General features: G+C 37.1%; 3 protein-coding genes and 4 pseudogenes across 4 annotated transcripts; 1 reads left to right on the forward strand and 6 right to left on the reverse strand.

The window, feature by feature from the left end:
* Nucleotides 1-1,708: 1,708 nt before the first annotated feature.
* On the reverse strand, nt 1,709-7,901 carry LOC147942682 (large ribosomal subunit protein P1-like; annotated as a pseudogene).
* On the reverse strand, nt 6,180-7,205 carry LOC147942683 (uncharacterized; annotated as a pseudogene).
* Nucleotides 7,902-9,671: 1,770 nt separating the features above from the next.
* Nucleotides 9,672-11,111, forward strand: LOC104791173 (nascent polypeptide-associated complex subunit alpha-like protein 2). The gene is made up of 4 exons (XM_010516999.3): nt 9,672-9,995; nt 10,093-10,180; nt 10,432-10,550; nt 10,627-11,111. The coding sequence occupies exons 1-4, from the start codon at nt 9,882-9,884 to the stop codon at nt 10,975-10,977; spliced, it is 672 nt and encodes a 223-aa protein (XP_010515301.1). The 5' UTR covers nt 9,672-9,881; the 3' UTR covers nt 10,978-11,111.
* Nucleotides 11,112-12,223: 1,112 nt separating this feature from the next.
* LOC104699008 (putative F-box/FBD/LRR-repeat protein At3g49480 pseudogene) lies at nt 12,224-13,597 on the reverse strand (annotated as a pseudogene). The gene has a single exon (XR_015559078.1). The product of XR_015559078.1 is annotated as a putative F-box/FBD/LRR-repeat protein At3g49480 pseudogene (transcript).
* A 1,384-nt stretch (nt 13,598-14,981) lies between these two features.
* LOC104791174 (uncharacterized) lies at nt 14,982-19,205 on the reverse strand. The gene is made up of 5 exons (XM_010517000.3): nt 18,707-19,205; nt 17,056-18,476; nt 16,691-16,789; nt 16,442-16,616; nt 14,982-16,006 (listed from the first exon to the last, which is right to left on the reverse strand). Exons 1-5 carry the CDS (start codon nt 19,056-19,058, stop codon nt 15,162-15,164), a joined length of 2,892 nt encoding a protein of 963 aa, XP_010515302.2. The 5' UTR covers nt 19,059-19,205; the 3' UTR covers nt 14,982-15,161.
* A 912-nt stretch (nt 19,206-20,117) lies between these two features.
* Nucleotides 20,118-20,783, reverse strand: LOC147942684 (secreted RxLR effector protein 161 pseudogene; annotated as a pseudogene).
* A 2,775-nt stretch (nt 20,784-23,558) lies between these two features.
* LOC147942685 (uncharacterized) lies at nt 23,559-24,602 on the reverse strand. The gene has a single exon (XM_087453036.1). It carries the CDS (start codon nt 24,600-24,602, stop codon nt 23,559-23,561), a length of 1,044 nt encoding a protein of 347 aa, XP_087309162.1.
* Between the last annotated feature and the right edge of the window lie 373 nt (nt 24,603-24,975).

The raw sequence follows: 24,975 nt of genomic DNA on the forward strand, positions 1-24,975 counted from the left end.
TGTAGATTTAATGTTATTTTCTTAATTAGCTGTTTTGAAAAATAATAGTTTTTTACACATGTCAACATCTCATCAGTATACTTGACATGTGTCATAATCCTGTTAATGACTAACTTTGAAAACCCAACTTTATATAATAAAATATTATATATCTATTATTAATTAGGTCATTAAGGTGTTGATTGGTTCTCCCGCTACCTCCCGCAAACGCTGCATTTGCGGGTGGTAGCGATTGCTAGCAATTGGTACCAATCACACAAACCGCTTCTAATCGCTCCAAATCGTTTCCAACCGCTTCAAACTACTGAATTCCAAAAGCTATTTCCCGCAAGCGTTTGCGGTTGCGGGTGATTGCGGTTGAAATTTTTTTTAAACATGAAACAAATCAATGATAATGAAATATTTTTTTAATATATCTTTTACCTAACTATTTTTTTAATATTTTTTTTGAAAGAAAATGAAGTATGGATACGGTTGAGAATATTAAAAAATAAACAATTGGAAGAAAATAAGATTTCAATTAACAATAACCCAAAATTTTTGATGTAAATTTAATGGCACATCGCATGTAAGTTCAAAAAAATCTAAATAAATATAACATTTCATCAGAAATTTAAGAAAATAAGATTATTTGAAAAAAAAAATATAAAAACAAATCACTAGCGACTCTTCTCAACTCTCGTTTGATCATTCCTACCTATGCAACTACTGCCCCACGGAAATTATTGAGTGTGTGAGATTTAAGAAAGAAGATCTACGATCTAAAACATATGTTTTATCATTTATCAAATTACTTGATTAAAGTTTTAGTAAAAAGCCTAATGCATAAAGTAATAAGTATTTCAATATGAAATTTATTTGTTTTTTGAATAATTATTTAGTATTTTTTAATGAATTTTAATTTAAATCAAGTTTAATAATTTTTTGGTGTATTCAAACATTTATATAATTATATATTACATTTATTATGTTTTAACCGCTATTGCACCCGCTGGTCAACCAGTCGTAAAACTCCCGCAAACGCACCTATTTTAGAACGCTAAACCAGTCACTCAAAACGCTAAATAATGCTTGTAACCGTAACCACCCACTTCCGCAATCTCCCACAACCGCAACCGTAAGCGCTGCGTTTGAACTAGTCAAGCCCTAAGTTCATAGACATTCGACTTGTTCATACAAAACATTCTGATGTAGTAAGTCGTAACTTGGCTAAATTAGGATGTAGACAATCATTCTGATTGTTTTGACCCTATGTCTTGGATTTTTAGACCCTTTGTGTAAAGTGTTTACTAAATAAATATTAGCTTAATTTCAATGAAAAAAAAAACAAATTATTTTTTAATATAAGAGGCACATGTGTGGTTGAAACTTGATTGTGGTTGAAAAGAAAAACCCCTTTTATTAGTGGGCGTGCTATACCACTATGAATATATTTTTTTGTATCTTAACGTGTTTGTTTAACAAGTTTCATTATGGTCTTTAACTCTTTACATTGCCAACGAATGAATGCCTATATTTGCCTAGGGGCTAGGGGTTGCTTGTGTTTAAGGAAACGTTCTCCCTCAAAATATTACCAACTAAACAGAGTACAACGATTAGTGAAGGTAAACTAGAGAATGGTGTCGATACGAAATCCAACTAAAAATAGTCCCGTTTAAATAAACCGGCGGATTTTGTTGAGAAAGCGTTATAACCCAATAGAGGCTTCTTAGTCAAACAAGCCGGATACAAAATCATCGTCACTCTCTTCCTTCACCTCCTCCTAAAGATAGAAATATCACAAGAAGAACAAATTAAACCAATAAAGTATATATATATATATATATATATATATATATATATATATATATATTATTAGCAGTAATTACAATTATGACCAGAGTAAAACTGTAAAAGGGTTCGAGGAGAGAAGAATACAATGCCTTCTTTTTCTCTTCAGTTTCTGGGGCAGCTTGAATGGCTCCTCCAGCTGCAGAGGCAGAAGAAGAGACAGCCATGGGAGCAGCAGCAGAGCCACGGCCCACCGACACTAGCGTTCATAAAGAGATCATCATGTTTTTGTTTTGGCAAAGCTTGGCAAAGAGACTAGGCCAGTATGATTCAATGTTAATATTGGCTGTTTTCACCAGTGTTGAGATCTTATCAGCCTAGTTAACAAGTAACAAAATTAGCTTGAGTATGTGTTAAACAAAAAATGCTACAAGTTACGGATCAAGTAGGCTGAGTTCAAAAACAATGTCAAGATTGAGCCTAGCAAAAGGTCTAATTAGCAACTAAACAACGAATAGGCACCAAGTACCATCAACAAGTATTAAGATCCGGTTAAACGGAAAAGGTAAGAGACGACGGAGGAGAGAAAGGTGAGAAACACCGTTTTGATTAATCTGATAAAAGTTTGTTAATCCTCTACTTAGCTTATATACTTGACTAAGATATAAACTGACATAACCGGATTTAACCAGTCTACATAACCAAAGTAAACTATGATATCTAATATACCCCCCTCAAATCTTTATCTCCGAAGATGGTGGAAGATAAAGATTTGATAAAGACATTTTCTGAAGTAAACCATGGAAGGGACCAGGATGGAGAGGCTTAGTAAGAATGTCAGCATGTTGCTCTTCGGTAGGGACATGAAGAGCCTTGAGATTCCCAGCTTTGATCTGATCCCGTACGGTATGGCAGTCAATCTCTATATGCTTCGTATGTTCGTGAAACACAGGATTCATGGCAATATGCATAGCGGACTTGTTATCGCAAAAGAGCTTAGCTGGACAAGTGACCTTGATATGTAAGTCCTTCAGAAGCTGTTGCAACCAAATAATGTCACAAGTAGCCTGTGCCATGCTCCTATATTCGGATTCAGTGCTGCTGCGGCTAGTTACGGCCTGTTTCTTAGACTTCCAACAAATTAGTGATGTGCCTAAGTAAACACAATACCCTGTTACCGATCGTCTTGTCTCCTTGCAAGTAGTCCAATCTGCATCCGAGAAAGCATTCAAGCAAAGTTCAGATGAAGCAGAGTACATGAGTCCCTGACCTGGATTTCGCTTGAGGTAACGAAGAACTTTATGTGCTGCTTGAAGATGAATGTCTGTTGGAGATGATATAAACTGACTGAGCTGATGAACAGCAAAGGTGATATTTGGTCGAGTAATGGTCAGATATAACAGTCGACCAATAAGCTCTTTGTATGAAGTTGGACTCGGTAATAAAGTTCCCATATCCTCAGTAAGACGAAGATTAGGGTCCATAGGTATAGAACTCGGTTTACAACCAAGTAGTCCCTCGTCTTCAAGAAGATTCTGAGCATATTTGCGTTGCCAAACAGAGATTCCTTGTGATGATCTCGAAATCTCCAAGCCAAGAAAGAAACAGGCAGGACCAAGATCTTTAATCTTAAAAGCAGCCTTCAACGAGTCCTTTAATGTCTTCACAGCAGCATCGTCATTGCTGGCAATCATAATGTCATCGACATATACAAGTACAACCACGAGAGAAAAGGCACCAGATGATGTCACAGAGATTTTAACAAACAGAGTGTTATCAGCCGGTGATTGAACATAGTTGGCACCCAGTAAAACCGACGATAGACATTTATACCACTGACGTGACGCCTGCTTCAATCCATACAGTGATTTGAGTAAACGACACACATGATTAGGAGGAAGGACAATACCAGGTGGAGGCGTATATCTCTGAGGTAAGCTCCTATATATCTCCTCTTCCAAATCACCATGGAGGAAAGCATTAGAAACATCCATCTGTGTAAGACTCCATCCTCGTGCAGCTGCAAGACCTAATAACAGCTTAACACTTGTAAGCTTAGCAACAGGGGAGAAGGTCTCCAAATAATCAATTCCTTCATGTTGTGTAAACCCCTGTGCCACGAGTCTTGCTTTATAACGCTCTACAGAGCCATCAGAATTATATTTGATTGTAAACACCCACTTGCAGCCAATCACATGCTTATCTGCAGGTAATGTCTCAACAACAAAAGTCTTGTTAAGCTCAAGAGCATGTAACTCCTCATTTGCTGCATTAGTCCACTTTACTGATTTAATAGCTTGATGAAAAGTTTTCGGTCCAGTTTCGAGACTATAAGAGAAGATATACAACTGAAAAAGAGGAGTATATCTATCAAGGGTGCAAACAGAGGAAAGGGGATATGGTGTTGTCTATTTAGGTGATGAGGAAAGGTCATATGGAGGAAGAGGATCTGTAGGTGGTAAGGAGGATATTAGAAGGAATAAGAGAACAATGATACTCGGATAGATAGTTAGGTGCTTTCAAATTACGTTTAGGCCTAGCAATGGGAACAGTAGAAAGATCTGTATCAGTTGTCTCTGTACTAGTACTAATGTTACTATCGTGATGTATTAATGATGGTATCCATGTAGATGGATTAGTAGGTATTAATGTGTCCTCATCAATAATAGGCATTGCTTCAACATAATGCAAAGGAACAGGTAAAGGAAAAATCGTGTTAGGAAACATATCTATCATAGAAGAAAGATTATCATTAGTTTTGAATGGAAAAATATTTTCATGAAACACAACATCCCTAGAAATGGTGATAGAATGACTTTCTAGGTCCAATACTTTGTATTCTTTATAGCCTAATGGATATCCTAAAAAAACACATGATGTGGCTCTAGGTGAAAACTTATGACGAGTATGACTAGGAGTCGAAACATAACACAAACAACCAAAACTCTTGAACAAATTATAATCAGGTAATTTGGCATGTAAAAGCTCATATGGTGAACAATTATGCAGTAAAGGAGATGGTAATCGATTGATCAAGAAAGCTGCTGTTAAAATGCAATCACTCCAATACTGTAACGGAACATTAGATTGAAAGAGCAAGGATCTAGCAACATTGAGTAAGTGTTGATGTTTTCTTTCCACTACAGAGTTTTGTTGTAGTGTATAAGCACAAGAAAAATAATGCATCATGCCTTGTTCTTTAACAATCTCGGTAAAAGCCAATTCAGGTGCATTGTCAGATCGGATTGCCTTAACAGTCATATTGTATTGTGTGGAAACAAACTTAAGAAAAGCTGGAAACCAGTATGTACATCTTTTTTATTACGCATCATATAAACCCAAGTATTTTGAGTACAATCATCAACTAAAGTGAGAAAATAACGAAATCCTTCAACATACTCAGTACTAAACGGACCCCAGACATCCATATGAACTATATCAAAAGGTTTATCTGCTAAATTCCCATGAGAAACATAAGCCAATCTTCGTTGCTTAGCTAAAGGACATATAGAACAATGCGAAATATCTGGTGACAAATTCTTTAAAGAAGGAATGATACTGACAAGTTTTTGTAAAGCTAAATGTGATGGATGACCTAGTCTTTGATGCCAGAGTAAACCATTAGCAACCACTGAACCAGAGAAAGAACATGCTGCAGAAGTCGATGTGGAGAGGGATGTATTCTCAGTAGCCAGAATATAGAGATCTTGAAAGACTCTACCCCTCCCAATCATCAAGCCCTGAGAAAGTTCCTGAATCAAACAACAAATTTCAAAGAAATGAGTAGAACATTTTAAAGTTTTGACAAGTCTACTTACACTAATCAAATTAAATTTAAAATCTGGGACATGTAAGACATCAGAAAGAATCAATCGTGGACTAATGTGTACGGTGCCTATATGAGTAATAGAGACTTTATCATTATTAGGCAAAGCAACAGTGATATCTGACACAAGTTTTAAAGCTGTAAACATTGCTAAGTTGGAACACACATGACTCGAAGCACCACTATCAATAATCCAAGCATCATTGGGTAAGAGGTGTTGTAAAGAGGATAGAATATGGTTTTGAAAAGTAAGATTATTGTTTTGAAATTTAAGACTAGTAGAAGGAAAAGGTGAAGTAGTACCAGATGTGGAATTCTTAGCCATCAAGCCATGTTCAGAAATATTAGCCATAACACTAGGAATACTAGAACCTGATGAAGTAGTCACAGGCTCTGGAACTTGAACTTGACTCTTGAACTGAGCCACCATCTGTTCAATTTGTTGTGGAGTGTAACCCTGTAGAATCTGATTAGTTCCACCATTTGATCCATTCGGTGCATACTGCATGTACGGTCCATAAGATGTATCCTCCATCGGAAACACGCCAGTATCAGAATAAACTTGAGCTACAGCATTAGCTTTCTACATAGGATACATATAAGGGACCATATGTTGCATCGGTGGAGCCCTTGGTTGCGACTGCATCACTGGCATCCTTGGTTGAAATGGAGCAGGAGGTCTCGCATTATACCCTGTAGCAGCAGTTTTGTATCCTGGTGGAAACCCATGAAGCTTATAACACTTCTGGATAATATGTCCCACCTTACCACAGTGAGAACATATAGGCTTCTTTACGGGATGAGCAGTATTATAAGCTGCTATGTATGCTGCCTCCCCATCATTCATAGGAGTGACAGCCTGAAAAGCAACATTTTCTATACTAGTAGACGGTAAGACAACCTTATGTCTCTCATCACTTGTAACCATGTTGAATGTTTCCTCAATCGTAGGAATGGGCTTCAACATCAAGATATGACGCCTTGCTTGATCATAACCTTCATTTAATCCCATAAGGAACTTAGTAACTCTACTTCTTTGTTGCAATTTCTCCCATTTTAGAGCTGCATCACATTCGCAACGTCCACAGGTACAAACCGGAAGCTCAACATAATTCTTATGTTCTTCCCACAATGTCATCAAACAAATATAATAAGCCGAGACATCCATTGAACCTTGGACAATCTTACTCAATTTCTGTTCAATAGCAAAGATCCTAGGTGCATCATCCTGCTTATACCTAGATAAAATGTTTTTCCAAATTCCTTATGCAGTAGGAATAAAAAGAAAACTCTGTCCTATCTTCTTATCCACAGAATTCATCAACCAAGTCGAAACTATATCATTGCATCTAGACCATACACCAAAATCTCTATGATCTTCTTGGGGTTTGGAGATTGTACCATTGATTAATCCAAATTTGTTTATGATATTAAGAGCCATCCACATCGATTGACGCCAGGAAGGAAAATCCGAAGCAGTAACAAGAAGATCAGAAACGAGAACAAGCCCTGCGTGATCAGCACTATGCAGATGATACGAATTCTCATATTGATCAGTTTGATACTGCGGTTGAAGATTCACTGGGTTCGGAGTGGGAGGTCGATTCATCGGAGCATTCAAAGTACTAGAAGAACTAATTCTCAAAGCAAGAACAAGAAATCCAAAGAAAGTGAGACGAAAAGAGAAATCAAAAGCAAGAATCGAACTCACAAAGGTCAATTAAGAGAGAATTAAGAGAATCAGAAAGGTAAAGAAAACTCCAATGAGAAAATCGCACACAACGGCGAATAATTCTTGAACAAACTGAAAACAAGAGTAAATCAGAAAACTCATCTCCGTCGCGAGATGCGGAAGCAATAGAAACTCAATTATAGAGCTCTGATACCATATTACGATCCGGTTAAACGGAAAAGGTAAGAGACGACGGAGGAGAGAAAGGTGAGAAACACCGTTTTGATTAATCTGATAAAAGTTTGTTACAAGTCGATAATCTAATCTTAATCCTCTACTTAGCTTATATACTTGACTAAGATATAAACTGACATAACCGGATTTAACCAGTCTACATAACCAAAGTAAACCATGATATCTAATAACAAGCCAGACACACATAGATTGTACTAGACATGGCGAACATGGAATTAAGAATTGGACAGGTTGCTACATACACAAAATGACAAAATTACAATCACATAAAAAAAACAAGGCTCGGAGCGGAAGATAAAAAGGACTCACAGTGACATCGATTCCATCGTCGTGGAGGATGAGAGAAGCGTAAGTGCATGCGAGCTCACCGGTGGCCATTTATAGCTATCTCGCGTCCCACGAAGGATCTACAAACACACCAACAGAGCGCATAGATTCATAATTTGAACTTCATCAGATGAAACAGAGTAACAAAACTTGTACAAGTCAGAAGAGAAACAATGACCTAACCTTTAAGGCTTTAACCCAAATGCTCTTCTGCCTGAAGCGGAAAGTTTTAGGGTTTGCGTGCGTGGTCTCTTTTTATTTCGATAGGGTTAGGGTTTGGATTTTGGGGGGATTGGTTATTATATTTTTAATTGGGCACCTGAAATACCATTTGTGGCTTAGAGAAAAGTTGGGACTGGAATGTCATGACCCACATATATACACACACAACCTTTTGTTTTTCTTTTTGGCAAATACACACACAACTTGAAATATACTTTCTCAATCCCCTTATTATTTCCTTGCAAATTTTTGATTTTTGAGCAAAATTATTGTTGATAGCCAAAATGTCAAATGGCCAATTAGGCAATTACGCTAGTAGAGAACCTAACTTCAACTTGCGTCACCAGAACCCTAAATCAGACTCCAATATATATGGGAGTTGTATCTTCCTTGCCTCCTTGGTTGCAATGGTAAAAGAAGAAGTGAATCGGGTGATAGATTTGTACATAATAGTGGTTGAATTACCAAAAAAACATGATATTTGCGAGTTGAAGGATTTTTTTTTTGCAATTTTTCTGTAAATGTTCGATAATAAATGAATTTTAAGAAAATCCTAATATGTTGGAAACCATAATAGCCGCCGAATTTATTTTCTTTTCATCTATCTAAATCTTTTTTTTTTTCATTTTTCTTTCATAAATGTTGTAAATTCGATTATGGATTGAACTAAATATGGAATTAGAAGATGAAACTTAAATATTTTGTATTATAGAAAGGTATGAGAATTTTGAAAAATATCAAAAGCTATATATATATATATATATATATATATATATATATATACTAGGTAACAATCCGCACTATGTGCGGAATAAATCTATACAGATAAAATTAGTGTTATAAGTATAGTTATTATCGAGGATCTAAAATTTGTTTGTGTAAAAACCAAATATATAACCCGTGAGATTATATTTATATCAAACTACTATTTTCAACTAAATATATAATTCGTTCTTTATTCAATCTATGCAAGATTTTGTCTTTTGTTTTATTTTTTTTTTGGGTAAGAATATGTTTCACCCGTGAAATATTATACCAATGATATCAAATAAGTCAATTGCCTATAATAATGATTATTGACTTATTTGATATGTGAATAGTAATCAGTTTTTTTTTAATAGGTGAATAAATTCGGGTTTTGAAAATGCTTTAGATCTAATAAGGAACAATTAAATCTGTTATAAAATAATTAAAATATATTTAAAATTAAAGTATTTGATTTTTAATTAATTGAAAAGGAATATTCTTTAATCATTCAATAGCAATTATGTGTAAATGTCCATAAAAATGAGATCAATAAATTCACTGGTGTCTTGAGCTCTCCGACGACGACAAATCAGCATTTTTTTTAAAAATGCTTTTCTATTAATATATAGGAGATATATATACATTGAGAAATTTGTCTACAAGAAATTTGTCTACAGAAAAGCTTACACAATTTATGTGTGTTGTATGATTATAATGAATTTGTAATTCAATCGAGAACAAATTTATAATAGTGATAAATTATAGACGTTAACAAAAATTTAAAAGTAGAATTGTAAAAGTAAAATAAAAAATGAATCAAAACATTATCCATTCCTCCTCCTTTAAAAATTTGTCGACTTCGGGAGTATCCGCGTAGTTCTTCAGGTTCTCTCTTCTTTTTTTTTTTTTCTTATTGGGCCTTTAAAAGCCCAATAGATTGTGCAACAACAAAACAACACACCCGAGTCGTCACCACTCCTCAGTCCTCACCACAGCACCGATCCTTATCCATTTTTGGCTGAAGCGAAATCGAATCGGGACCCTAAAATCTCTCGAAAGGTCATGTCTCCTCCTCCTCCTCCTCCTGCTGTAGTCACTGAATCCGCCGATGGCCAACCTGAGCAACCACCGGCTGATGCTGCCACCATTGCTGAAGAGCTCGAGAAGAAGCTTCAGGTGAGCTAAAAAAAAACTTCCTTAGACGATTTCACATTTATTTATCATGGCTCTTGCTTTTCTTTGTCTCAAGCTCGAGGATTCTTTTTTTTCACAGACTGATGAACCGATTGTAGAAGATGTTAAAGATGACGAAGACGACGATGATGATGATGACGAAGAAGATGTAGACGGCGACGCTCAAGGTGACTCTTCCCTCGTTTTTAGCCATTTTGTGCATTTCAAATTTTTGTCTTACCTCTAATAAGTTTCTTGATACTAGTTAAAGAAATGGTGAATTGTGTTTTAGGGATTGTGGATTTTATATGTGAAGTAGTTTTGTTAACATATTGAGGTTTGGGAGATGAATCATTTGATAGAATTGATAGATCTCAATATGTTTTTTTAACATAGTGAATCATTGTTCTTGAAATTGAATGAGGTTTGGTTATTGTAGGTGTAAGTGGGAGTTCAAAGCAGAGTAGAAGTGAAAAGAAGAGTAGGAAGGCGATGTTGAAGCTTGGTATGAAACCAGTCACTGGTGTTAGCAGAGTAACCATCAAAAGAACCAAAAACGTAAAACCAAAAACCTGAACTCTGTTTTTCTCACTAAATTTAGATTCTAATGATACACTAACATTGATGTTGTCAGGTACTGTTCTTCATCTCAAAACCCGATGTCTTCAAAAGCCCGCATTCAGAGACCTATGTTATATTCGGTGAAGCCAAGATCGAGGACTTGAGCTCTCAGCTTCAAACGCAAGCTGCTCAACAGTTTAGGATGCCTGAAATGGGAGCCACATCTCAGAGAGCAGAGGCATCGACAGCCGCTGCAGAAGCACAGTTGGAAGAAGATGAAGAGGAAATTGATGAGACCGGTGTGGAGGATCGTGACATTGACTTGGTCATGACTCAGGCTGGGGTTTCGCGCAGCAAAGCGGTTAAGGCACTCAAGGGTCATGATGGAGACATTGTAAGTGCAATAATGGAACTCACTACTTAAGAGCTGAGAGAGATAATGAGTCTCTCTGCCTCTATTCACTTGCAGATTGTTTTCAAATACATTTGGAGTTGTCAGAAAAATCGGATCATTGTTGTCCTTTGCGGTATCTAATCCCATGTGTTTGTTATGATGCTTATTGCAGTCAAAGTTTGAGGAACTTGCAAATTTTAGGATTTAGAAACATATCTTCTAACAACTAGACAAAGTTCATACTAAAGATGTCTAAATAACATTAGAGCAAAGGGCTAAGTCACATCCGTTGGAACCCTATGCATGAAATCTAACTCCTCAATCATCTTCTTGTTCTCTTCACTGCATGTTGAATTCGGCGAGATTCCCACTGTTTTTAAAACACTTGGGAGTTTTCTAGAATGTATCTTATGAATTCTTTCTCATTATCTCTTCCTGCTTATTCGCCCCACTCAAAGATCTCGAAAGGAGGCGACAAGCATTTTGGAACAGAACTCGGTTAAATTGGACCATGATTCGCTTACAACAAGTAGACGGCAAAACCAAACAAAAGTGATTCACACAAGTCTTGGCCAGATAGATATACCATACACTCTACAAGTCGAGAGTAGTTAATAACGGCATAACACCATGGAACTATTGTATCGACCGGAGCTAAACGTAAATTACATGACCTCAGAAGTTTTTCATAAGGATAGAACTCAACATCAATAACTGCTGTAGCAAAATGGGCATGTACTCAACAGAAAGTGTCCCAAAGTACTAAATATGTCAAAATATATTTTTTTTAAAAAGCACTCTTTCAGTATGAATCACTAATACAAGATGGGCATGAATCACTATCACTATCGGCATCTTTTTCTTGAAATATCATATCTGCATTGTACTCTACTCTCAATAAAGAAGGCACTCACACTAAACTTTCTCACATTTTACAATCCACACATCTATTTCCAATCACCTTTAAGATGCTTGAGAACAAGGCAACTTGATAAAAAAAAAGCCCTAAAAATGATAATCATCGTCTTTGACAAAGAGGAGATCAAGTTATGTGAGTGATGGAAGAGAGAGACTTGACGAGGAACGTCCATGAGAATCTTCTGTGGGAGATAGTCAATCTCTAAAAGTGTTTTACAAAACTAGTGGCTCTTATTAATAAACTTCTCATCAAAATAACGGAATAAAAAAACAAATCCTAACCAATCTTAAAAGTTAAGCAAGAAAAAGAATATATATTCTAGCAAATAGATGAAGTTACATATATATTGGTCATCATTCTACATTACAAACGACTAAATAACACATTCAAGCAGAGAAGAGAGGCACATACGACGTTGAGACTCTATGCATGGATTTTAACTCCTCAATCATATTATGTTTCTCTTCAGCACTGCAGGTTGATCTCAGCGAGACTCTGGCCGTCTTCAAACACTTGGAGTTTTCTACAATGAATCTTATGAGTTCTTTCTCGTCTTCTCTTCCTGCATATCTTATCCATTGAAAGATCTCGAGATGAGACGACAAACATGTGAGAACAGAACCCGGTTTGGTCCATAAAATTGGGACGTTGTCCGTCTCATATTTACAGTTGATCATAAGAACTTTTAGTTTAGGACAATTAGAGAGAAAAACCACAAGTGATTCACACAAGTTTGTGCTGAATAGTCTTATATTACACTCTATAAGTCGAGGGTACTTAACGGCGCCGGTGTTATACCATGGAACCACCACTCTTTTGTCCGGAACTAAAACCAGACACTTGATCCCCGAAAGATATCTCAGAAAGTTGGCATCAGGGTTGAAGTGAACATCAATAGATGCTTTAACAAGAAGAGGCATATACTCAATCGAGCAAGAGTCTCCCATCGAGTCAATGATCTCTAAATATACTAAATCCGGGGTGTCTACAACCAGAGACCTTGCAGTATCATCTTCCGTGTAATCTTCTCCTTGAAATATTGGATGCATATACGATAATCTCAGTAAAGAAGGCACTTTCACGCTAAACTTTCGCACATTATCATCCACATCACGAGGTCGAGTCACTCTAAGACACTTGAGAACGGGACAACTTGATAAAAGCCTAACTTGAGAGTCTTCGTCTTTGTACACAACATGATGGAGATTAAGATGTGTAAGTGATGGGAGAGAAACCGGAGAAGGAACGTCCACGAGAATCTTGCTGGAAAGAGTCAGTCTCGCAAGGGTTTTGCACGTGTAAAGGCTCTGAGGCATTCTGGTCGGCTCGCTATTCCAGAGGAGCTGGAAATCTAGCCGACGCACGGGACGATCAAGTGCTTTTGCAACCCACTTTACAACATTAACATCAACAGAACATTGTGGACCGAGTTGAATCGACAAACGTTCTAATAAAGGTGCCTTGTGTTGTCGCATTGATTCGTCAAGGAACCACCAAACGCTCTTGCTTTCGGCGCCACTGTCATTGGTTTCTTTGTATTCAAGTCTAGGCAACATCGTCCAGACAAATCGCCATCTTTTAGACAAAAACGATGTGGCCACGGCATCTTTGGTCGGAACAAGCAATAATATCTGTATGAGCAAATCGTCACACAACGAACTGATTCTGTTTTCACAAACTCTCTTCTGATTTTTCCGAGGATGTTCGGCTTCTGCCATACTTCAAAACTTAACCCTAGACCTTGGTTACTTCTCGTGTCTCTTTGCAAATTAAAAGTATATTTACTTTCCTAGATTAAAAGATTCATTTACTTTTCTTACTCAAGAAAAAAAAATGAAAGAAAGATTTATTTCCTTTTACTTTTCCTAGACTAAAGAATTAGGTTAACCATAAATTTATAAAAATTCATAATCCTGACATTATTATTATTATACTATAAAAATACTAAATAAAATTAAATTGTTTTTCTAGGTTATTTACTTATTTTTAGAATAACTAACTACAGTTGTATGGCGTAACTAAGTAACAAAAATATGTATATTTCCAAAATTATACTCCTCCATTTCATGAAGAGTGTTAAAGATATATTTTTTTTTTAACAAAGAGTGTCACTTTGTAGTTCCAACACATAATTTACTAACAAAAAAATCAAATATAACCCTATTATTTCAGCTTATTAATTGCAAAGAAGATTAAATAAAGTGTAATATAGAATAGCACAAGATATATTTATATATTTTTCTTAATGTGTGAAAAATGTTAGAATGACATGGAGGGGACATAAATTACAACAGTAAAGTGTATATACAGTAAAACCTCTATGAAGAGTTTTTTATTTTCATAGTTTTGAACTTTTTTTTATTAAAAAGATTAAAAATAAGATACTTTGTTATAATTCACACTTTTATAAATTTTTCTTAATTCATAATTGATTTATAATTTTGGTTATCTTAATATGATGGATGTCAATAGTTTACTAGATTATCCAGTTGAAAATGATAAATGTTTAGTAGTTCAGAGTTTAGAATAAATCGTTGTTACTATCCTTCATGAAGAAATCCAATCTTATATTGAGGTATCTTTAGAACCAATTATATGTAAGGAAGCAATTATCGCATCTAGGATGCTCCACAATTTTTTTGATGCAATTTGAGAAAACAACACAAATAGTTTTTGATGCAATGAGAAAGATTATAGATGAGGTCAAACAAGAATGCAAATTCAAGAATAAGCAAACAATAATAGAGTCATATTTCACTAAATTTTCTTAGATATATATATATATATATATATTATATATAATTTAATATAATTATTAATTTATGATATTTATGAGACCATATTTTTACATAGGATTTCAAAAAAAGAATATTATGTTAGTATTTTATCGAATTGTATCATTTTTTACACTAGCCTAACTCGGGACTGGAAAATTTTATTAATTTATAGAGAGTATTAATTTAAAAAGTATTAGTTTACAGAGGTTGTACTATTATCATTATCATGTGTGATGTTGATGCCTGTCAATACATTTAGTTTGGGTGGGTTTCAAAATTAAATGTCTTTTTGTAGAAGATAAAAAGAATTGAAACTGAAAACGATGTAAAGAAAAAAAAATGAAAACTAGACTATTCTTTGAAAATTATCAATACCACACCACGCAGTTTCATCCCTTATCATACACAACAGACATTTTCATAATGGCGTTCATGTTATTATTCTACAAATCTTTTTATTTATACAAACAAAGATTCATTGAAGGATCGAAACTTCTTATCCAAGGAAGTTCCACTACTCAATCATCCTTGAGGACATGTTCCCAGTCCGAGGCCGGGCTCTCGTAGCCTTTTCCGGATGTAGATGGTTCTGTATCAACGCCGGATGTCTCTATCTGAGAATTTGCAGGTACTGTTAACAGCGAAGCTGACCAGAGATGATCACGCGCTCGTTGCTGGTCACTCTCTGAATCTGGATCCATATCTAAGCTGTTGAGAGATTTCTGCACTTGTTCAGCTTCCCGGCGTTTCAGTATCTGGAATCTATTCATAACGTCACCCACATGACTGCTTCTGCCAATATTAGCCATCTCCGGAGCTTCTGGATTCTCCTCCTGGTCACCCATTATTGTCTCTGGGCAGTTTTGAGTCTTGAGTTTGCGATTCGTTTCCCGCTGGTTCAGAATCTGAAACCGGTCCATAACATCAATGTCTGAATCTGGGAACTTCTGAGACTTGAGTTTGCGCTCTGTTTCCTGCTGCTTCAGAATCTGAAACCGGTCTATAACATCATTATGTTTGTTCTCTGTAGTGGATGCAGGGGATGCCTGCTGTATCGCATCCGGTATCTTTCCAGAGGCTGCAGCATCATCAGGCCTTATGTTTCCATGAATGGTGTGTTCTAAACCACCCGCAAAGCTTCTGGAGATAAGCGATAATACCGCATCCACAGGGTCTGAGTTGAATCTAGAGCTTTGTGGGGCATCATGACTCATTGTTACTACATTGTTCCCACAATTGCTTCCATGTTTGATGATCGATTCAGTTGTCACCTGCTCTGCATTTGCAGCGTTCATGATGGGAACCGATTTCTGGGGGTTAAGAGAAGGTTCCTGCATAAGGGTTCCTGCATCTGCAGAGATCTCTGGGATCGAAAGCAAGAACATGAATGGTTAAAACATAGGTAAAACAAATACCTTTGAAAATTATTCGCAAAATGATGCGCAAGGTCAGCATTTCTAATACTATATCCTAAGCATGACTAAACAATCGTTTAGCCCATGTTTAAATTTGGTACGCCAAAGTTGACCTATAACCGGGTTAAATCCGATCCATAAAACTACCGCCTGCCAATCTCAGAGAAATATAAAAAACTGATCTACAGATGATTTACATATTTTCGTAAAGGACACAAGAGAAACAGCATCCTAATCACCTCTACTGTCATTTTTAGTGTTTAACTGCATGTGGATCTCTTATAAGCAAATTAAGCATAGCAGTAGCATAGAGAAAATGCACTTGCAATGCTAGCCACTAATAGTATCAGACAGATGAGACGGTTAGTTTGAAAGTTACCAACCTTTATCGTTAAATTTAAGATTACCAATCTCGTTCTTGATCCGATGATACCGAGCCATGCAAGTTGTGGAACATAAGGCAGCTTCAGTTTCGAGCCAGAGATTCTTGTACAAGAGAGTTTGTGGGTGGTTTTCTTCACCATCAGGAAAGTTGGAAGCAAGTATGTTCTTAATACTCTGCAAAGTTAAGATTCAGTAGGCAAGACTTAACAAATGATGCAGATGCACACAAATACTATATAGGTAGATACCTGGGTCATCTCATTCTTATCCACCGGTTTTTTGACGCCTAGGCTGTCTAGTGGCTTGACACTAAACCCTTGAAAGCCTTTAGCAACTCCCTTTGCAGCCTGAACAAGGACACCGTTAAAAAACCAACAGAAAAAAAAAAAAAAAAAAAAAAAGAACAAGCAATGTGTTTCATTTTAAGAAAAACGAAATAGGTCGGGAACATGGCACAAATGAAGACTTTACGCTCATGTGAATATTCTAGTTATCACAAGTGGTGCTCTAGATCATAAATACATTATTGTTTCATAGAGTGTGCATATTGTTTTTTTCTTAACTTTTAGCTGCGCTATAAATCACAAAACGCCGGGGTCAAACTGTAGCATACCTCAGGAATGTCAACCACGTTGGGACAGGTAACATGCACAGTTTGATTTGAAAGTGACGCTTCCCCTGCGGTTGGCTTATTATCAGTAATTTTCTTCAAGCACTTAGTGAGATTATCTACTACTTTCTCAAGGTTCTCAAGTTGCTCCAGCTTCAGCCAGCTTCCATTGTTAAAGCATTCATAAACAAGCACTTCTGACAGATTATGCATGGCATTAACCACGGAAGAAACTCTTGGAGAAGACGTCGGAGATGGGAAATCTTCTCGATCGCATAAGTGTCTATCAGGTGATCTGCCAGTTGAGACATCATCTGCAATAGATCTACCACTCAAATCGAGACCTAGATCTGTCAACAACCTCGTCTTCTTATCTCTATTCATTATATCAAACGTTTGTTCCTGGAGCCTACAAGACTTTTGGTCGGCGGGAACATCTTCACTAGGTTGATTAGTACTACATTCGAAAGGGGGTTTATAGTTGACAGCTGATTGAGCATTCTCACTATCCGCTTTCATTGCACCACGTGACTCACTTCCCATAGAAAACATCGTGGGAGCTGAAGGTCCCTCAGAAGACACCACGAAGTGGCTCCAAGATCGAGACTCGTCACAATTTAAATCTTCAATAGCATTCTTCAAGGAGCTCTCAGAAACACCATTCTCACTGTCAGCAACCAAAGTATAAGGCCTCTGATAAAGAGAGGAGACACCACTACCTTCTACTTTATCCTTAACCAGTGACATCGAGGAATTGATATTAGATGGTAGCGTGTGGGAAGATCGCGGACTTCCCAATCCTTGCGAGCCAACTATATCAAGATTATCGGGCAAAGGCTTGACATGACCAGTAGCTTCACCATATCCAAGCAAAACATCAAAGTTAACCGGTTCAATCGAAGAACCACGCAAGCTGGACTGAGCTCCTACAATATCCTCAGGCGCATGACTACAAACATCACTGTTGCTCGGGAACGATCTTCCACCTCCTAAATGAATCCCGGTCTGACTTCCATCAAAGACAGCTTGTGTTTTCAAATTCGACATTGACAAAGACGAATTAGAATCTGTAACAAACTTGTTAGGCTCCACACGAAAACCAGGGACAAGATTCATAGTTTCAGGTCTTCTATCTGAGCCAGGAAAGTAATATCCAGGACGGTTCTCATCACTAGAGGGGTAAACACCAGAAGACGTGATAGGAGTAAAGAATGGTTCCTGATGAGGAATTCGGATTAGCATATCTGCATAAGAAGACACAGGAGCTAACGTAGCTGAGTTATTATAGCTAGGCAACAAGTTCAAACGTTGCCTCTCAGTGGGATGTGACACAAAATCAGATGTTGATTCCCTAGAAGAGTAAAATCCACTCGCTGATAACATGTCTTTATAAGAAGAATCTTCAACCCTGGTACCATAGTTTCCTGCAAAAATACTTAACTACTCATGCTCCATTCAATTCAATTCCGTACACTACAAGATCATTATCATATCCCAAACATGACGAGTGAAGATTCTAAAATTGAACTTAGCTATCAGTATATATACGTAAGAGAGCATCAACACAAGATCAAACCCAAACGAAGTCTCATCAAATCCACAGTTAAACCCCCAAATTTGTTTAAACATAAAAAAAGGGGATTTCGAATCGTACCAGGTCGAGTACTAGTGTCAGCGTAAAACGATGAAGAAGGAGTCTGAGAGCGAGAATTATCACGATACGATGGGTTATTAGACCAATCAGCGGGCGATCGTTGATAAATCATCGGATCAAACAATTCTGGGGTTGGATCATAGGAATCATTAACCGGAGTTCTTGTTAGAAACGGCGGCGCAGAAGCTGGAGGATGGGGAGACGGAGAAGAGAGCCAGAACGGGTACGGTACTCCAGAGGAACCTCCATAGCCAAATCCATCGGCCATCGTTTTCTCACCAAACAAAAAACGAGGAAGAGAGACTGGTGAAGGAAAAAAAAGTGTAGCTGCAAAGCTAAAAGTGTTGTTCATTGAATGTCAAAGTTTATCGGAATTAGCTTCTTAATGGGCCTTTTAATGATCTAAAGGAAAGCCCTAAATTATCTGTTCTAAACAGATGAAAAAAAAAAACACACAAAAGTTTAGTTGATTAATTGTAATCACAGATAAAATGCAGATAAGTTCCGGAATGAGTAAAACTTATCAATTTAGATAATTTTTTATTTGTTTCCTATCAAAGTTTTGGTTTATTTGGCGTTTGTATTATGTTTGGCCTGATTAATTAAACTCCAATTGACAACAAAAAAAAAAGTTTATTATTCATTTGATATAATCCTAATCTTAAAAAGAAATTACATTTTATAAATTTTACATCTACTATGGCTCCTACTAGTAACCATTAGAAGAACAAAAAGAAAATGATAAAAAGAACAATGCGGAATGGAATAAACACTTTTTGAAGAATGAAAATAAAATCTGCCGAGAAGGAACAAAATAGTAAATGGTAATCAAACAATAAAAATGTTTTTAAAATATATTAAATATTAAATAAATTAAATTTCAATGATAATACTAATATTAATTTTAATGTATATATAATACATTTTACATTTGGTTTTAAAATAAAAAATTTGTATATTAAATTTTAGATGTATCATATTAAATATTAATAATTAATATTATATTGTAAACTAGAGAAATCGAAGGAGGTTTTCTCTTATCTTATTATTCTTTAGGTGTTTGATAATCATACATATATATACTGAAGGACAAACCCTTAACACTTTAGGAAACACTAAACCGACTAAGTGCAAAGGAGGTTGCCGATGGGCCTTTGGCCATGGGCCGTAAACTCTAAGACGTACATGGGCCGAGTATGGACCGTGTATGGCCGGTTATGGAAATCCACACATCCTGTGTTTTACAACACTCCCCCTTGGATGACATAACCGTGCAAGTGCTAGGAAGGATCTTTATAATGTGCTTGGGGGTGCTGTCTCATTAAAACCTTACTAGGAAAACCCATTGGGACAAAACTGTAGTGAAGGAAAAAGAGTGCAGCACGCATTACTCCCCCTATTCCAAGCATCCCTAGAAGTCCTTAAGTCTCCGCATTCCAATCTGGTGCGCGAGCTTCTTGAATGTTGATGTCGGTAGTGACTTGGTGAAGAGATCGGCTGAATTGTCGCAAGAAGGAACTTGTACTACTTGAACTTCTCCGGCCTTTTGTAGTTCATGTGTGAAGAAGAACTTGGGTAGAATATGCTTTGTTCGATCTCCCTTGATATAACCTTCCTTAAGCTGTGCTATGTAGGCCGTATTGTCTTCATAGATAACCGTAGGCTCCTTATCGTCGGCCATGCCACATTCTGATCGGATGTGTTGAGTCATCGACCTCAACCACACACACTCACGGCTGGCTTCATGCATTACTAAGATTTCGGCATGATTAGATGATGTGGCTTCAATGTTTTGCTTGATAGACCGCCACGATATAGTTGTACCACCGTGTGTAAACACATAGCCGGTTTGAGACCTAGCATTATGCGGATCCGATAGATAACCTGCATCAGCAAAACCAACTAAACCTTCTTTGTTATGGTTAGTATAATATAAACCCAAATCTAACGTTCCTTGTAGGTAACGTAATACATGTTTAATACCGTCCCAATGCCTTTGGGTTGGACAAGAGCTAAATCTAGCTAGGAGGTTCACGGCAAAACATATGTCTGGTCTAGTGTGGCTAGCCAAGAACATTAACGCTCCTATAGCACTGAGGTATGCCACTTCCGGACCGAGAAATTCTTCATCGTCCTTCCTTGGACCAAATGGATCTTTATCCAAATCAAGGCTCCTCACAACCATCGGGCTAGTCAATGGGTGAGCTTGGTCCATATTAAACCTCTTGAGTGCCTTTTCAGTATATGCCATTTGATGCACAAGGATTCCATCATTTATGTACTCAAGCTGTAATCCCAAACAGAATTTTGTCTTGCCTAGGTCTTTCATTTCGAATTCTTTCTTTAGATATTCGAATGTTTGGGCGATTTCCCCAGAGGTTCCTAGGATATTCGAATCATCCACATATACTGCTATTATTACAAAACCATTTGTTTGCAAACTTCTTTATAAAAATACATGGACTGATGGGATCATTCTTATAGCCCTCTTTGGCTAGGTACTCACTTAGTCTATTGTACCACATGCGTCCACTTTGTTTAAGTCCATAAAGGGATTTGTTTAGCCTTATGCAGTATTGTTCTCGAGAACCGCTCTTATCTTTGAGCTCAATACCCTCTGGTAATCTCATATATATCTCATTATCCACAGGACCATATAGATATGCGGTTACAACATCCATTAACCGCAAATCGAGTTTTTCTCTTATAACAAGACTTAGTAAATATCTAAAAGTTGTTGCATCCATCAGAGGGGAGTATGTCTCCTCATAATCCATTCCTGGTCTTTGAGAGAATCCTTGTGCTACAAGTCGTGCCTTATATCTCACGATTTCATTATTCTCATTTTTCTTCTTTACAAAGACCCATTTATGTCCTACTGGCTTTATATCGAATGGTGTCCTTAAGATCGGACCAAACACATTCATTTTCTTTAATGAATTTAATTCCACGTCAATAGCGTCTTTCCATTTTAACCATTCTTTACTTTGAGTACACTCTAAAATGGATGTGGGTTCATGATCCTCATTTATCTCAAGTGCTACCTTATATGCAAATATTTCATCAATGTCGACATCCTTACGGTTCCATTGTATCCCAGACATGATATAATTAATTGAGAACTCATTATTATCAATACCTTCAGGACCTTGAGGTTCAGCGTCCCAAACCTCATTCGGTACCTTAGGATTTGCCGCGTCCATGTCTGTCATTTCCTTAACCTCGGTTTGATTTGCACCTTTCTTAGAATTCCGAGGGTTCTTATCTTTGGAACCTAATGGTCTACCTCGTTTCAAACGGGTCTTAGACTCTGTAGCAACTTGCTTATTGTGTTCCTTCTGAACATCAATACTTATTGGTGCATTACAAGCTGGTATGTACGATTTAGTTACTCTCTTTGGGTCAGCAAAGGAATCTGACAATTGTATAGCTAGCTTTTCAAATGTATTATCTTTTGGACCTCTGCATGACAGGCTAGAGTCCGAGGATCTTGCCAATTCAAGGATATTTGATTTCATGTTATTTCTTTGACCAACTTGTTATTCTCTCCACCCAACATAGGAAATTCGGATTCAGAAAACTGACAATCCGCGTATCTGGCCTTAAATAAATCACATGTTGTTGGCACAAGATACGTAATAATGGTGGGAGAATCATATCCAACATATATTTCCATCCTCCTTTGAGGTCCCATCTTAGTTCTCTGTGGTGGAGCAATCGGTACATAAACGGCACACCTGAATGTTCTTAGATGGGATATGTCTGGCTCATGACCCGTTAATAATTGAGATGGTGAATACTTATGTTCACTAGATGCCTTATGCGTATTAATTCAGCTGCATGTAATATTGCGTGTCCCCAAGCCGACACAGGAAGCTTCGACCTCATAAGCAATGGTCGAGCAATCAATTGAATACGTTTAATGAAGGATTCAGCTAATCCATTTTGTGTATGGACATGTGCCACAGGATGTTCCACACTCACCCCCATGGACATACAATATTCATTAAACGCTTGGGATGTAAATTCACCAGCATTGTCTAGACGTATATTCTTTAGTGGAAAATCTGGAAAATGGACTCGTAGACGTATAATCTGGGCCAGCAATCTAGCGAACGCAAGGTTTCTAGTTGACAATAAACAAACATGCGACCATCTGGTCGATGCATCTATCATGACCATAAAATATCTAAACGTCCCACAAGGTGGATGTATTGGTCCACATATATCTCCTTGTATCATTTCCAGAAAATTTAAAGTCTCTTTAACGCTTTTCACTGGTGATGGCCTTATTATAAATTTCCCTTGTGCACATGCTACACACGTGAGATGTTTAGGGATAACTTTTCTCTCTTTAAGAGTGTGCCCATTTGAATTCATTATTAATTTACGCATCATGTTAGAACTCGGATGGCCAAGCCGGTCATGCCATAAAGTGAATTGTTCATTGAACATCTTGTTCATTGCCAAATTAGCTTCTATCATATTAATCTTTAGCATGGTATAAACCAGTGGCTAGTGCGGGTATAGACTCTAGGACTTTCTTATGTCCTTGGGTGATTTCAGTAATAATAAGCTCCTTTTGAGCTAGTTGGATATAAGGCATCACTTAGTTCAAGATGTGTGCCTGGCCGTAGCCTTCAATTATCTTGCTATGCCCGCTATTGTGCTAATATTGGCATTGTTCTTGTCCTTAGCCATTTCTCAATATGGACAAAAATTATGTTTTAAACATAAACAAATAATTTTATATAAAATAATTGAATTTAAACCATATATAATTATCCAAAACAATAATCCAATCAAATGCAAAGCATAAAAGACAAAATTAAATCAAGACCACATTTGAGTTTTAATTATCCTCTCTTAAACAATCAGAGGTTTCATAATCCAATTGGTCATCATTCTCATGGTCGAAATCTCCTTCACCATCGAGATGAATCAAGTTAGCTTCTGGATCCTTTTTCAAATTCTCTTGATAGAGATCAACAAGGTGCTTAGGAGTTCTGCATGTTTTTATCCAGTGGTTTTCCATACCACATCTATGGCAAGTGGACTTGGTCTTATGTTGCGGTTTAAATGTACCGCGGCCTCTACCCCGACCATGGTCGAAGCCGAATGGGTTTCCACGGCCTTGACAACCAAAATTGTGTCCTTGGTAACTACCACGACCATGACCACCACGTCCACTTCTCCCACGGCCACGACCGAACTTGTCCCTCTGGACATAGTTAGACTCTTTAGTCTCTTTCGGCTCCTTAGGCTCTTTGGGATTTTTCTTTGCCATATCAACCTTGTGAGCTTCCGGTAATGGAGCTGTACCCGGAGGTCTCAAAGCACTGTTCATCATCAATAGCTCATTGTTCTGCTCAGCGAGCAACAAACAAGAGATGAGGCTTGCAAATGTCTTAAACCCCTTTTCACGATATTGTTGTTGAAGCAGTACATTATTGGAGTGAAAGGTAGAGAATGTCTTCTCTAGCAAGTCCTCCTCAGTCACCTCGGTACCACATAACTTTAGGATTGAGACTATCTTAAATAGCTCTGAGTTATACTCATCCACGGATTTGAAGTCCTGGATCCTTAAGTTTTTCCAATCGAATTGAGCCTTTGGTAGGAGCACCGTCTTTTCGTGTCCGTATCTGTTTTTCAACGTTGTCCAAAGGTCAAGAGGATCTTCAATAGTGAGGTACTGGTTTTTGAGACTCTCATCAAGGTGATGGCGAATATGCATTATTGCCTTGTACTTGTTCTTTTCAGAACAGTCATTACCATCCTCCATGCACTCGCAAAGATCCTTTGATTTCAGATTGATCTTTGTGTCCAATGCCCATTGCAAGTAATTATCTCCAGAAACATTAAGGGAAGCATAGGAGAGGTTGTTGAGCTTTGCCATCTACAAAACAGAACATGCATCCGTTTATTAGCATGCGGTATTTAAGACCGAACCATGCAACAATTTTAGAACATGCGGTATTTGAGACAGAACCATGCAACAATTTAGGACGTGCGGTATTTGAGTCCGAACCATACCAATCACTTAAGGCCATGCGGTATTTAAGACCGAACTATGCCATGCTTATTTATACTCAAATTTTTGTGGTTTATGTCTTGTTTTATCTCATAATTTTCGTGGATCAATATGCATGAAACAACAATCCTAGACAACAATTTTAATCTAGCATGCAATGATTTCCTTTTCCTAAATTTTCCTTTTTCTTAAATTTTCCTTTTTCTAGATTAGGATTAGGACAAAGTTTTAGGAAATA

The sequence above is a fragment of the Camelina sativa genome, chromosome 6, assembly GCF_030686135.1.
Source record: "Camelina sativa cultivar CO46 ecotype springtype chromosome 6, ASM3068613v1".
Classification (NCBI taxonomy): Eukaryota; Viridiplantae; Streptophyta; class Magnoliopsida; order Brassicales; family Brassicaceae; genus Camelina; species Camelina sativa.

Coding starts and splice junctions, on each gene's coding strand:
- LOC104791173 (XM_010516999.3), top strand. CDS start 9,882: ATGTCTCCTCCTCCTCCTCCTCCTGCTGTAGTCACTGAATCCGCCGAT. Junction 10,181..10,431: donor TGTAGACGGCGACGCTCAAG/GTGACTCTTCCC, acceptor TGGTTATTGTAG/GTGTAAGTGGGAGTTCAAAG. Junction 10,551..10,626: donor CCATCAAAAGAACCAAAAAC/GTAAAACCAAAA, acceptor TGATGTTGTCAG/GTACTGTTCTTCATCTCAAA.
- LOC104791174 (XM_010517000.3), bottom strand. CDS start 19,058: ATGAACAACACTTTTAGCTTTGCAGCTACACTTTTTTTTCCTTCACCA. Junction 16,617..16,690: donor ATAAGAATGAGATGACCCAG/GTATCTACCTAT, acceptor TTAACTTTGCAG/AGTATTAAGAACATACTTGC. Junction 16,007..16,441: donor TCTTAAATTTAACGATAAAG/GTTGGTAACTTT, acceptor TTTCGATCCCAG/AGATCTCTGCAGATGCAGGA.
- LOC147942685 (XM_087453036.1), bottom strand. CDS start 24,602: ATGGCAAAGCTCAACAACCTCTCCTATGCTTCCCTTAATGTTTCTGGA.